Source organism: Asparagus officinalis, chromosome 1 (genome assembly GCF_001876935.1).
Source record: "Asparagus officinalis chromosome 1, Aspof.V1, whole genome shotgun sequence".
NCBI classification, from domain to species: domain Eukaryota; kingdom Viridiplantae; phylum Streptophyta; class Magnoliopsida; order Asparagales; family Asparagaceae; genus Asparagus; species Asparagus officinalis.
Window position 1 is genome coordinate 77,852,434 of NC_033794.1, and position 13,768 is coordinate 77,866,201.

At 41.4% G+C, this 13,768-nt stretch overlaps 1 protein-coding gene across 1 annotated transcript; it reads right to left on the minus strand.

The window, feature by feature from the left end:
* LOC109836164 (60S acidic ribosomal protein P0-1-like) lies at positions 543-1,096 on the minus strand. Its single transcript, XM_020404049.1, has 2 exons — positions 770-1,096; positions 543-641 (listed from the first exon to the last, which is right to left on the minus strand). Exons 1-2 carry the CDS (start codon positions 1,094-1,096, stop codon positions 543-545), a joined length of 426 nt encoding a protein of 141 aa, XP_020259638.1.

Genomic DNA, 13,768 nt, shown 5'->3' on the forward strand with positions numbered 1-13,768 from the left:
ACCCAAGCTTGTGATCTTCAACGAAGCTCTATCTTGGTACACTTACGGATGAAGCTTGAACTTGAATCTTTAACTTTGAATTGCATAGGCTTCACTCCATAATTTCGCCAACCTCCATTTGATATGATCGTGAATGCTCGATTCCATTCATCCTCTAACATGTTATTTGTCTACAGTTGATATAAAAACACAAACACTAGACAAACAACATTAGAAGTAAATTATTTGTAAATCATCATCAAAACAAGAAGGCCAACATAAAGTTTTTAAAAGTTCGCGGTTGACTGGGATGAATTTTTGGAATACTTTGGATCCTAAATTTTGTTGAATGATTGTTCACTCCATCTGTTTTGAGGGCATTGTGAATTTGGTTGTTGGAATTTGCTGTATGTCGCAATTTTGCTTCATGTATTGGTGATTCCTTACAATTTCTTTTGGTAACGGTTAACCTCATACTCCCGATGAACGTGTAGAAGTAGTTAAGGTAACTCCGATCACCTTAAATCAAACAAGATAACTTTTGTGTCTTGATAACAATAAACTTAGTCAAACAAACTAAAGTCTAAGTCATCATTGTTAGATCCATTAGTAGGACTAACTTTTTCCTCTTTTTCGGTAGCAGGAATAATAACATTCTCAGCCTATGCAACAGAAGCAAAAGTAACAGTGAATTTTCTTGGATCTTTGAGATACTCCTTCAACTCATATGAAGTTATATTCATTGTCAACAACACCAGCAAAAAAGATTCTTGTAGGTATTGATGAACACCCAACGCATAACTGTAGGAGTTAAGTAAAAGAGAGCCGATGATAGCAAAGCCACCATAGAAATACCAGTTACAAACTTGTCAACATGGCCTTCTTCAGTGAGGTTGAGCACCTTTGGGCTGAAAATGGATCCATTATCATAGACATAGAGAACCACAAGCCCGTATGAGAAGAACCTTATCCCAAATTTAGCCTTGAGGATAGCCTCAGAGAGACCTGATTCAACTGGGGTAATGATTTCAATAATACCTTTGTTAATCTTGGTTGGAATGTTAAGCCATTTGGAAGGATGAGTTACGCGATGGATCAAGCTCAATAGTATCAACATTATTGATTATAACATGTTTGTACTCATCCAAGAGGCTGCATAGTTTCTTATCATAGGCTAGTTTCTTCTAGGCTTTCGTCACCTTGATGGTCATTATTAGCTCTTTTCTAATTATTTGAACCTGTACGATAGCCCTGGTCATCAAAATGTTTGTATTGTGGTGTTGAAACGTACAAGTGAATCATGTGCTTAAGACTTAGGACGCAGAGGTGAACTTTAGATCAGAAGTTCAACCAACTCCAACGAGGACGCAGAAGTCGCATTTAGGCGGGATTCTTATCTAGAATCTCATTCCGATTTGATAGCTCACAGCTGTCTATAAATAGACCGTTGTGGTCAAATCAAGAGTCATTCAACTCTTCTCTGTTCTTCCCCGAACCGTTTAATGAACAACTCTTTGTTTTAACCTTCGGTGAATTCTGTTCATCTTCTCCGATCATCCTCATCAATGGCGCCAAGGAAGAAGACTGTCTCCCGACCCAGGCCCGCTGTCACCGCGGCTCAGAGTTCCTGTCGGCGATGCTACGGATCAGCAGGTGTGCCATTGCCACAATTCCCTTTCATCGGTGGTAAGTATGGTCTTTGTGGCTGTAAAAATTGCTTCGGTAAGTTCTAAACTTTGAATAACGAGGAAACTCATTTTAATGATACAACGCAGAGTTAGGACTCTGTCGTTTGGAATTTGAAGCGTGGGGGTTTGACCTTTACGCTTGAATTTTGTAACGCAAGGCTTGGACTCTGCATTTGTCTTTTACAATGCAGGGTCTAACCTCTGCGTTTGAATGTTTTAACGCAGGGTCTGACCTATGCATTTGAATGTTACAACGCAGGGTCTGGCCTATGTGTTTGAATGTTTTAACGTAGGGTTTGACCTATGCATTTGAATGTTACAACGCATGGTCTGGCCTCTAAATTTGAATGTTTTAACACAGGGACTGGCCTCTGCATTTGAATATTTTAACGTAGGGTCTGACCTCTATGTTTGAATGTTTTAACACAAGGTTTGACCTATGCGTTTTAATGTTACAACGCAAGGTCAGACCTCTGTGTTTGAATGTTTTAACGTAGGGTCTGACCTCTGCATTTGAATGTTCTAACAAGGGGTTCGACCTCTACAGTTGAGTTAGGTCTGATTGCTCTTTTCTTTTGCAGTGCTTTATGCCAATGAACCCCTCACTTTTCGCCATCACTTTGGTTATGAAGGTGGTGTAGACTTAAATATGTAATTCAATCTACATCAAGAACTTTCAATTTTTCAAGACGCTGACAGGGAACGTGCCACTTTGATCACCCAAGCTAATCCGACTGTACTCAGAATTTTGGTTACAAATGCCAACTTTGAAACTGAATCTCGTAAGAAATTCATCAAACCGACATTTCTGTTTGGAGATAACATTGTCATTCAGTAAAGAAATCTCATATGGTGGGGATTACAAATGGTTAAGACAAATAGGAGATCACCGCTTCTTCCTTCATGATATGCAGAGGATGTTCCCTATCTCATATTACCAATGCGCCTCCGTCTCCGGATATATGAATTGGGATCTTGTCAGAGAGCATGATGGAGTAGCAATTGGAGGACTGACTTTTACTGGCGTGCACACCGTAGGCTACAACCGACAGGTGTCAGCTTTAGAGCCATGCTTATTCTCAAGAGGATACCCTATTGGGGAAACAGCTAGTCCAGCCAACACCTTCATACGGAGATTTTTGAATGTGAAAGGAGATTTCCCTTCTTCAGTGTTTAGAACTCCCGAATGGGTACATTCCACCAGAGCAAGGTGGTGGACGAGAATGATAGAATTTGTATTAAAAGAATTAGAGGGACCGTTAACTCGATCTGGGCTCGGCTACCCTATAATGGCTACTAGATATGGTATTGATCATAGCCATTACAATTTTTATGCTATCTTGGAGAGATACAACCCAGAGACGTGTACATTCTTCACTCTGGTTGGGGAATTAGGTTTGCTATCCATGAAATGTATGATGTTTTCGGCCTTTCCTTCGGAGATTTACCCTATGAAGAGTTTATCCGAAGGTCGAGTGAGCTTAGGATTTTGAAGGAGACCAACCCTGAGATCTATAACGCCCTATGGGAGGTGATGTGTCATTTTTAAATTTGTACCCAACTGACGGGGACACGAGGAGGTGCCGTAAAGCAAGTATCTTGGGCTGAATATCTTTTTCAGAACTTTCTCATAAGGTTGTTGGCGTATCTCATCGAGATGTGAGTACTCTGGAGACTATTCAAGCTTTGATCAATGACGCCACAACTCATTACGTAAATGAGGGAGGAGAAGATGGCTTCCCCACTCAGACTGAGTTTGAAAGTTTCCACCACCAAGTTGCCACTCCCATTTCTGACATGACTTTGCTGGCCGGGTTTCTCATGTTATGGCTAAAATGATGCGTCGTCCCCACCAAACTGATAGATGTTGTGATAGCAGAAATAGTCTATTCGGCTATTCTCTTAGCTTATGGGAGGATTGTGAATTTACTTTAAGCTATGGTGTGTTGTTTGCAGCATGGTCTGAGGGAACTGTGCCTTGAATTCATTCAGGTGAAAGAGATAGGCTCCGGAGAGAAGAAAAGTTTGATAACTCCTAATCCTCGAGTACCATTGTCATATACCTATCAGATGGCATAATACGTATCTCATTGTCCTCACCTAATGAGTGCACCATCTTCCTCAAGTGATGTATTCATCCCCTTCATACAGAGGTAAGAAAAAGCTACCTGGGAAGGAACTTATGTAGTAAAGGTTCATCGAATCTTATCGAGAGATCTCAACTATCATATATTCCGTTGCTTCTCGGACTTTAAAGGTGGGGGATAAGGATAGGAATTTCAAGACGCAGCTGGCGTGAACGGTTTCACTCGATTGGATGGAGGAGTCTTCAGCTGGTTACTCAACATCAGACTAGGTTATCTCCTTTTTAGACAGAGTGAGAAGTGTATAATTAAGTCGTACCAACCGTACAGGTTCGCTCGACAATTTAGGTATGACCAATTATATATTAGGAATCCATGGGGTCAGCTTGGGGACATTGGTAATCTATATGAAGGAGCTCGGGCCTGGTATTATTCTATAGTAGGCTGTACTGGGGCTACATTCAGATTACCTCACAAGACACCCAACTCTTTTACCTCTATGACTTTCTGCAATTGGTATCACACAGCTTTTAAGATGTCTGATTACAAGTTGAATTTATCCAATTTATGGGAAATTAGAAAAATGTATTTATCTTGAAAAGGGTCCCGAGTATCTCGTCTGAAAGGAATCAACGAGTTTTTATCCTATGAGGATGAAGCTGAAGAAGAAGAGGGAGACCAGGGACCGGAGAGCGCTCAAGAAGAAGGGCTTAGGGCTGCCAAAACTCCCAAAATAAAGGTTGCTAGAAAAAAGGGCTCTTACTGAGGAGGAAGAATGTCAGTATGAGAAACATACCCGTAGAAAATTATTAGCAGATTCTCCTCCACAGAAATTAATAACGGATGCTTTCAAGTCCGCTGAGAGAGAGGAAAGACAGGAATCTACCGGTGTAAGTCTTCTCCTTCGCACTGGAGGAAAGATAGGAATCTGCCGGTGTAAGTCTTCTCCTTCCCACTGGACTCCGTTCCATGGGTCCTGCTTTATCAAGTGAATTTTCTTCCTATCACCCCTTGGATGAGGAAGAGGGCGAGAGTGAGTCATTTGCTAGGGATGCAGAGTCTTTCCCCACAATGGACCATGTTGCTTCAACAGCTCCAGGTCAAGCTTCAGGTGTCGTTCCTCCAACCAGAGAGGTGATGCCTACAACATCTCAATCTGATGGAGTTAGGCCTCCCGTAGATGAACCTGTAGTGGCTGAGCCTGAAATACTTGCCGAAAATCAATTTTCCACTACTTCAGCGTTAATGCCACCTATAGGGGATACAGTTCCTAGCCTAACAATAGGCGTCATGACTAAGCCAGCCACAATCACAAGTTCCCCTAGACCTTCTGCTGCAAATGATGAGGAGAAAGTGGATTATGGTACCTCTTCATACAGCGACGATGCCGATGAGGGGTATAATGATATTGGTCACGACGACGATAATCTTGATGATTGGGATATCCCACCATCGTTATCCTCTGATAAGGCATCGGCCTACATCCCTCCTTCTCCCCTTGGTAAGTGTCGTCCCTTTCAAACTTTCTAATATTTTCTTTTCGTGTACTAATTGTTTTCATGTGTAGAATCCCTGACTCATGAGGCCACTGATATGACTCTGCCTCTTGAACAACAAGCAATCACAACTTCTCTCCCGGAGCAAGCACCGATAATGGCCACTCCTTTACTAGAGCAACAGGCGATGATAACTCCTCCACCAGAGCAGGCACAGACAGAGACAGCTTCTCCACAAGAGAAATCACCTCCATTAATGATCTCTCTCAAACCTGCAGAGACCGAGAGCACACCAAGTTTAGCTCAAGTGGGAGTGCTCATGCCTCTCCCCTCAAGTCCTTCACAATTAGATGTTGCAGTGCCTTCTCCGGTTTCTTCACCGTCATCATCAACCGTTCTCATAACGAGTCTCACAACTTCAGGGGCCCCGGTGACATCTTCTGCTGCTTCTCTAAGCCTGGTGGTTATTCCCTCCGTACTTAAAGTTCTTGTGGAGCAGTTGGAGAATATGATGAAGATGACCATGGAGAAAGTCAGTGTTGGATGAGCTTTATTCAATTCTTTCACGCCACTATTATTGAACAATCTGAGCGGTATCAGATATGCGGGCGATGCTCAATGGCTTCATCACTGCTCAAATAGTATCTCTGGCTTGGAAGAGGACTTGAAAACTTTAGAAGAATTGCATTGTGTTGACCTTACTACGCGGATTATATCAACCTTTGCTAATTACCAGGCTAAAGCAGCACATAATTATGAAGTCCTACAAAAGAGCTTAGCGGAACAAGAGCTTGAGATTGCACTCTTACAGGGCCAATGCGCTCAGAAGCAAGAAGCCGTGAATGTTTCCAATACCGCTATACAGACGTCTCGAGTAGAGATTAATTGATTGGATGTGGAGTTGGCTCGACACAAGGCTGAGCTTGGTCAAGAAGAAGAAATCCTGAAAAGGCTCACTTTTGAAAGTGTAAGGACTTATGCTACTTATCGCGTGGCGGTACAAGCTCTTGAGCGTACCCAGAAGGAAACTATTATGGCCTTGCCAGATGAGAATGAACTTAAGAAGAAAGTTAAAATAACGGTATGAGCCACTCATGAGGAAAAGTTTTCTTCTATAAAGTCTCAGCTCGTATCTTTTAGTCTAATAGCTCAGTGGCTTAACTTTATGCTGCTCTTTTGGTTAAGAACAAAATTTTGTATCACTTCTTAATGTTTTTGAATAAAAAGTGATATCATTCTAGTTTTTCACTATTTTTTATGTGTCCTATTTTGACTCAAAACAATGAAAATAATTAAAAATGCCAGAAGTGTGATTTTAACTTAGAATAAATTCCTTCACGAAGCGAGATTTAGTACTTACCTTTATTATCGTTTATGATAATTTTAGAAAGTTTCAATCTGCTTGGGATGATTGTTACCTCCTAGACTTGATATTCTATTTAAGAATCATCAAACCCTTGGAATCGATTATCAATCTCCTATAAAGAATTAACAAGCTTTTTTCCTCCTATATTGCGTTTTCACTTGAAACACTAAAGGAAACTTATAAGCGCCAGAGGTGTAATATTAACGTGGCATGAATTTTTACTTAGATTGAAATTCAGAAATTTTCTTTTCTTTGTCACCCCTTGGGGTAATTCTAGAAAAGTTTTAATCCATCAGGGATTTTATATGAATACTTGTTATTCTTATGCAGAAAAATTAACAGGTTCAAAAAGGGGGGTTGAACTGTCAGAGGTATAGTGTTAACATAACAGTGTTTTGTAGAGTTATCATCCTTTTGAAAAGGATTGATAAGGGGTTCGGATTGTCAGATGTGAAAGGTTAACATGATGGGAAAATGCTGCGATTAAGGTAACTTTGAGGACTTATCGCTCTATTAGTGAGAGTTGATAAGTTGATTTTATCAGAGGTGTGATGTTAACGTGACAGGAAAAATATTACCATCGGGGTAACTTTGAGGACTTATTAACTCTCTATTGGTGAGAGTTAATAAGTTAATTTTATCAGAGGTGTGATTTTAACGTGACAGAAAAAATATTATGATCGGGGCAACTTTGAGGACCTATCGCTCTATTGGTGAGAGTTGATAAGTTGATTTTGTCAGAGGTGTGATGTTAACGTAACGAAAAAAATATTACGATCGGGGTAACTTTGAGGACCTATCGCTCTATTGGTGAGAGTCGATAAGTTAATTTTATTAGAGTTGTGATGTTAATGTGACGGGAAAAATATTTGTGTGACTTGAACATAATTTTGGGGGACTTAGCGTTTCGCTGGAGAGAATTGCTAAGTGATTTTATCATTCAAGATGATAAATTTTGACATGTGTGATTTGAACAAGATTTGGAAACTTATCACGCTGCAAAAGAGAGTTGATAAGTTGGTCATTTATTACTCTATTGAGGAGAGTTAATAAATTGATCATGAGTTGAGTGATTTTGGGGACTTATCATTCAATTAATGAGAATCGACAAGTTGATTTTGACTAAGAATTGTTACCGCATTGGAAGTTATGCAAGCTAAATTCGGGCTCTGTAGGGATAATGGTCACCATGGGTGTGATGTTAACTTGGCGATAAGAGAGAATTTTGTTAGTTGAACCATCTTAACACTACTGAGGATATACAGATGTTTTTACATCACTCTATTAAAAGAATTCTTGAACGCAAGGGTGGACCTTTTGTTTAGAGCAATCAGAACGCAGAGGTGACCTCTACGTTTGGGATTTGAACGCATGAGTTAAGTCTAACTGACTTCTATCCATTAATGTTGAGTTTACATTTAAAAAATGGTTAGGATTCTCTCCTAGAGTCCCGAACCGCCTTAACAGCTCGACGGCTGTAATAAATAGACCTGAGCGGTCAAATCAAGAGTCGCTCGACTCTTTCTATTTTTGCCTTGATTCCGTGAACGAGATCCCTCGTTAATTATGATAGGATCTCTGATGATCTCAGTCTTCTTCGACTAGCAACGTCCATGGCGCCACGGAGAATGAGCTCTAGCCTTAAGAAAGTCATGGGAACAACTTCAGAAATGTCGTCGGTTGAGGACATAGGCGGTGTTCTTACTTCCACGATGATGTGATTGCTGCCACCACCGCCAGGTAGACTTTTCTATTCTGGTAAGTGCTGGCCAGGGTAACTTGTTGCGACAAGTTTTTTTTTCAAAACCCTAAATGGGTTCTTGACAACAAGGAAGATGACTCATTTTCTTTTAACTGAAACGTAGAGTTGGGACTATGTGTTAGTTATGAAACGTAGAGTTGAGACTTTGTGTTAATTATGAAACGCAGTTTTGAACTCTACGTTTGATGTTGAAAACGCAAGCCTTGACCTCTGCGTTTGAGACTAAAAATGCTGGTTTTGACCTCTGCGTTTGAGATTAAAAATGTAGGTTTTGGCCTCTGTATATGAGATTAAAAATGTGGGTCTTGACCTCTGCGTTTGAGATTAAAAACATGGGTTTTGACCTCTGCATTTGAGATTGAAAACACGGGTTTTGACCTCTGCGTTTAAGATTGAAAACGCTGGTCTTGATCTTGGTGTTTGAGATTGATCTTTTGGATTTATTTTAGCAACTTGTTTCAGTTACTAATCTATGCTTCTAGTTTTGTAGTGCTTTTTCCTAATGTGCCGCTTTCCCAGGAGCATCATTTTGGGTATATTGGTGGTTTAGATGACGACGAGATTTTTGGTCTTCATGAGAGAATTCTGCTATGCACTGTCCCTGATTTAGGGCGGACATATTTGATCATGGAAGCCAGATGTTCCACCTTAAGGACTTTGATCACCGACCTGGATCTAGAGACACCGGCAGGCCATGACCAGTTCATAAATCCAGCATTCTTATTTGGAGATCGCATAGCAGCAAATGACAAACTTATACATATGGAAGATTCTAGGCTGCTACGCAAAATCAACAATCGTATTTTCTTTCTCCCGAACATGAAGAGAATGTACCCACTCTCTTATTTTCTAAGCATCAGCTACCGTAGGGGTTTGGCTTTTGAGCTTTTCAAGGAGAGGCAGAATGTATCGCTCGGATCTAGTCGACGATCTCGGGTGCAGATTGATGGAAAAATCAAGGGCCTGAGACCTGGTAGGTTTGAGAAAAAAGATCTCACTCAAGAGGTGCTACTTCCGGCAAATGTCTTCATTCGCCAATTCATTGCTGCTCAGGGTGAATTTCCTGCACAGATGTTCAGATCCCCCCACTGGGTATATTTTGGAGAGGGTGGTTGGTGTCCTCGCATAGTGGACTTTGTCCTTAAAGACCTTAAGGATCCGCTTGCCCAATCTGGTCTTACAATCCCGGTATTGGCCACCCGGCGTGGGATTATTCAGAGCTATCCCAGTTTCTTTATCATATTAGAGTGATACAATCCGTACAACTACACGTTCTTCACACCTGTCGGAGAGCTATGTTTTGTTCTTCATGAAATGCAAGCTGTGTCAGGGCTACCATTCAGGAAGATGCCCTATGAAGAGTTCATTCCTACTACGGAAGAGCTCTCTATCTTGAGAGCGGCACACCCAGAGATTTATGCAACCTTCTGGGAGTTGATATGCCACTTTCATATTTGTGCTCAAGTCTTTGGGGTTCGTGGAGGAGGCATTATGCACACTGCTTGGGCAGACTATCTTTTACAAATTTTGAGTAAAAAAGATGCAGTCGTGACCCGATTCGCTGCCATCTCTCCCAAAAGCATCAAAGCTTGCATTAAGGCTACTAACGCTAGATATAAGAATAAGGATTCAGAGGATGGATTTGAGGCTGGTACTGAATTTGAGAGCTTTCACTACCAGGCTGAAACTCCCATCTTCGACACTGCTCTTCTTGCTGGTTTCTTAATGATATGGCTGAAACGTTGTGTAGTGCCATCAAAGCCAGTAGAGTCTATCTTAGCTAAGGTAGTATGCTCAGCTGTTTTATTGGCTCATGGGAAGCCCATGAGTCTCCTCACCGCCATGGTAGGCTATATACAGAGTGGCCTACGGACATTCACTTCTGAATTCGTCAACGTCCAAGAGACAAAAATTGCTGGGAGGAAAGTTTACAAAACTCCCCAACCTCGTGTATCAGTGCTGTATACATACTTGATGGTTTGGTTTGTGTTGCATTACCCTTCATTGATGACAGGGATCGCCAACGATAGTGAGGCTTCTATTCTATTTGTCCAGACTATGTAAGCCTCTTGTCCAAAGGGCAGACGTCTATAAATTTTCTAGGTTGCTCTTCGGATTTCAACCGGGCTGAGAGGAGCACACATTTTTGATGGCTCCTCATCTTTAGAAGAAGACGTCTTCTGATGGCTCCTCATCTTTAGAAGAAGACGTCTTCTGATGGCTCCTCATGATCAGATTGGGTTATCTGGTCTTCCGCCTAAGGGAGAAGTGTATCATCGAACCTTATATGCTTTCTAGGTTCGCGAGGCAGTTTGGCTATGACCAACTTTATGTTGGTAACCCTAACCCGGCGTTGGTTCAAGTCGGGAATCTGTACGAGGGTACTCGTGCATGGTATTTCTTCTCTGCTGGAGGGACCCATCTCAATTCACCTTGCCCAGCTTGCCGCCTAGCTGCTCTGTTGTTTCCGATTTCCGCGACTGGTTTTATAAAGCTTCTTAGATTCCAAAGTATAACAAGTACACAACCTGTATAAACAAAATCTAAGAACTTTATGAGTCTAGAAAGAGTTTTACAAGGACTCGTCTACCGGGGATAGACGAATATTTATCATGCGAACAAGAGGCAACTAGAGCTGGAGAGGTCCAAGAAGAGCCACCAACTATCGAGCCTTGCGAAGAGAAGGCAACCGAAGAAATCCTCGAGGAAGCACCCACTCTTAAACCTTGCTCATTAAGATCATCGGGGAAGAAGGCTCTTACCACTGCAGAGGAGGGCGAATATGATAGGAGGGTTCGAAAAAGGAGGCACATTATAGCCAAAAACTCTAAGAAGGCGAAACTGATGGGAGACGTGATGAAGTCTGCACCGGTCGTGCTCCCAAATGATAAAGGAGGAAAGGCACTTCAGTCAATTTCTTTTGTTCCTGATGTGAAAGCTAAAGGAATACTAAGTGTCGGGGGCTCAGAGTCTGATCCCTTGGTAGGACCTATTGATGGGGTGACCACAAGACATGATCCCCCAAAAGGATTTACTTCTGAAGCTATTTCTGGATCCGCTCCCACTGAATTTATGGGTGTAATCTATCTGACTGCCCTTCCTTCAAATTCAAAAATCCTGAGGAAACTCATCGAGCAGCTAGAAAGTGCGATGAAATTAACAATCAATGTCGTTAGCCTTGGACAAGCTGTCTTTGAGGATTTCGAACCTCTCCTGAACAGCTTCCTAGACAACATCAAGAGCTTGGGTGAGTTTCAGTGGACTGAATGTTACAGAGAGAGCATCATCCTCATGGAAGCAGAATTGAGGACCTTTTTAAATTAGCAACGCACTGACTTGGAATCTGAAGTGGAGCAAGCTTTTTCTGTGGCCCAAGCCTCGAGGGTGCGACATCAAGAAGCTCTTCATAAGAGTTTATCTGAGAAAAAGGCTCACCTTGCGACCTTACAGGAGCAACATACTCAGGTACAAATTGATATGAGTAGCCTTACTACTGGTATTCGTGACACTAAAGAAGCCATTGTTCAGCTAGAGACTGAGCTTGTCCAGAAGAAGGCCCAGTTGGCTCAAGATGCAGATATTATAAAAGGGCTTCAGCTTCAAAGTGACGACATTTTCCAGAACTTTTGCAGCGAACTCCAAGATTCTGATAGAATTTGAAAAGCGATTGCTGCTGTAGCGCCTGTTGAAGAAGAATTTAGGAGGGAGATTGCAGAACAAGTCCGAGCGGCTCTTGAGAAGAAGTTGTATGCGCTTAAGTCCAAGCTTAGATCCTTCAAATTGATGAGCCGTGATGCTTGAATCTTGTATTGATTTTAGTTGAAGATAGGAATTCTTTGTTTTGCATCATTTTTATGCCAAGTATTGTCACTCTGTATTAGATTAATAATAATGAATAAAAATGATATCATACTGCTTTTCATCGCCCCTTCCTTGTTATGTTTTGATTTGAGACAATGAAAGTATTGAAAATGCTAGAGGTGTATTGTTAACTTAGCATAAATCAGAAATTCTCTTCATTATCACTTAGAATAACTTTACAAAATTTCAATCGTCAGAGGTGTAATGTTAACTTGACGTTATACAAACTGAGAAAGGTGTAACATGGTTTATTATTCTCTATTCAAATAAATTCTGAATAATCAACCCCAATCTAAATAAAATAGATGTTTCATTTTAGACTTTGTTGGGGAAAGTGAGATGAATAATCAACCCCCAGCCTTGGAAAGTTGATTCATTATCTCAAACTTGGCTTGGGATTATAAAAGGGCACTTCATGGCTTACGGGTAATATTTCTTGAGAAATTTCTCGTTAAAAGGCATCATGAGTCTGTCGCTTTTCTAGTTGATGAGACGGTATACCCTATTCGAATAGACTGATTCTATTACGAATGATCATTTCCACTTGGGATTGAATTTCCCCTTAGTCTTGTGTGCCATCACCATAGGTCGTCTGATAGCTAAAACCAAATCGCCCGCCTTGAAGATTCACTCTTTGACCTTCTTGTTGTAGGCTTTAGAGATTCAAGACTGATGCAACTTGATCTGTTGTTGAGCTGGAAGTCGCATGTTGTCTAATACTTCAAGTTCTTGAAGACGCAATCGATATTGTTCTTCATGTGTCATCCCGATTCTAAGGGCGACTCTCAGAGATGGGATTTGGATTTCTAATGGTAATACAGCTTCGTAGCCATAAACCTAACAGAATGGGGTGGCTTTTGTAGGGGTCTTCACCGTTGTGTAGTAGGCCCACAAACATTCGCCAAGTTTTTCATCACAATCGCTTCTGCTCTTGGAGATGAACTTCTTAAGGAGCTTCATGATGGTTTTTTGAATGCTTCTACGAGGCCATTGGCTACCAGGTAGTATGACGTTGATGCGATGCTTTGGATCCTGAACTTGTCGTAGAATCTTTGAAAACTGTGACGAACTGAGTTCCATTGTCATGGACTATTCGTCTCGGTACACCGAAGCGGTAGATGACATAATGTTTAATAAATTTGATCACGTTTGAAGCTTTGACTTCTTTCAGCAGAATTGACTCCACCCATTTGGAAAAGTAATCGGTCAGTGTCAAGATGAACCGATGTCATTTGGTTGTTAGCAGAGTGATGGGTCCGACGATGTCCATACCCCACATCTCGAATGGCCAAGAGGCAGATGTCAGATGTAGGTTCCCTGGTGGCTGATGAACGAAGTCACCGTGGATTTGGCATGTGTGACAACATTTAGCATAGTCAACGGCATCCGAGAACATCTTTGGTCAATAATAGCCAATTCGTCAAAGACGATCTCCTAACTTATCTCCGGGTTAATGAGCTCCACACATCCCGTTATAAGCTTCCTTAAGAGCCTCTTTAGCTTCTTTCCTAGAAAGGCACCAAAGTAAAACT

Coding starts and splice junctions, on each gene's coding strand:
- LOC109836164 (XM_020404049.1), bottom strand. CDS start 1,096: ATGTTGATACTATTGAGCTTGATCCATCGCGTAACTCATCCTTCCAAA. Junction 642..769: donor CTCCTACAGTTATGCGTTGG/GTGTTCATCAAT, acceptor TCTGTTGCATAG/GCTGAGAATGTTATTATTCC.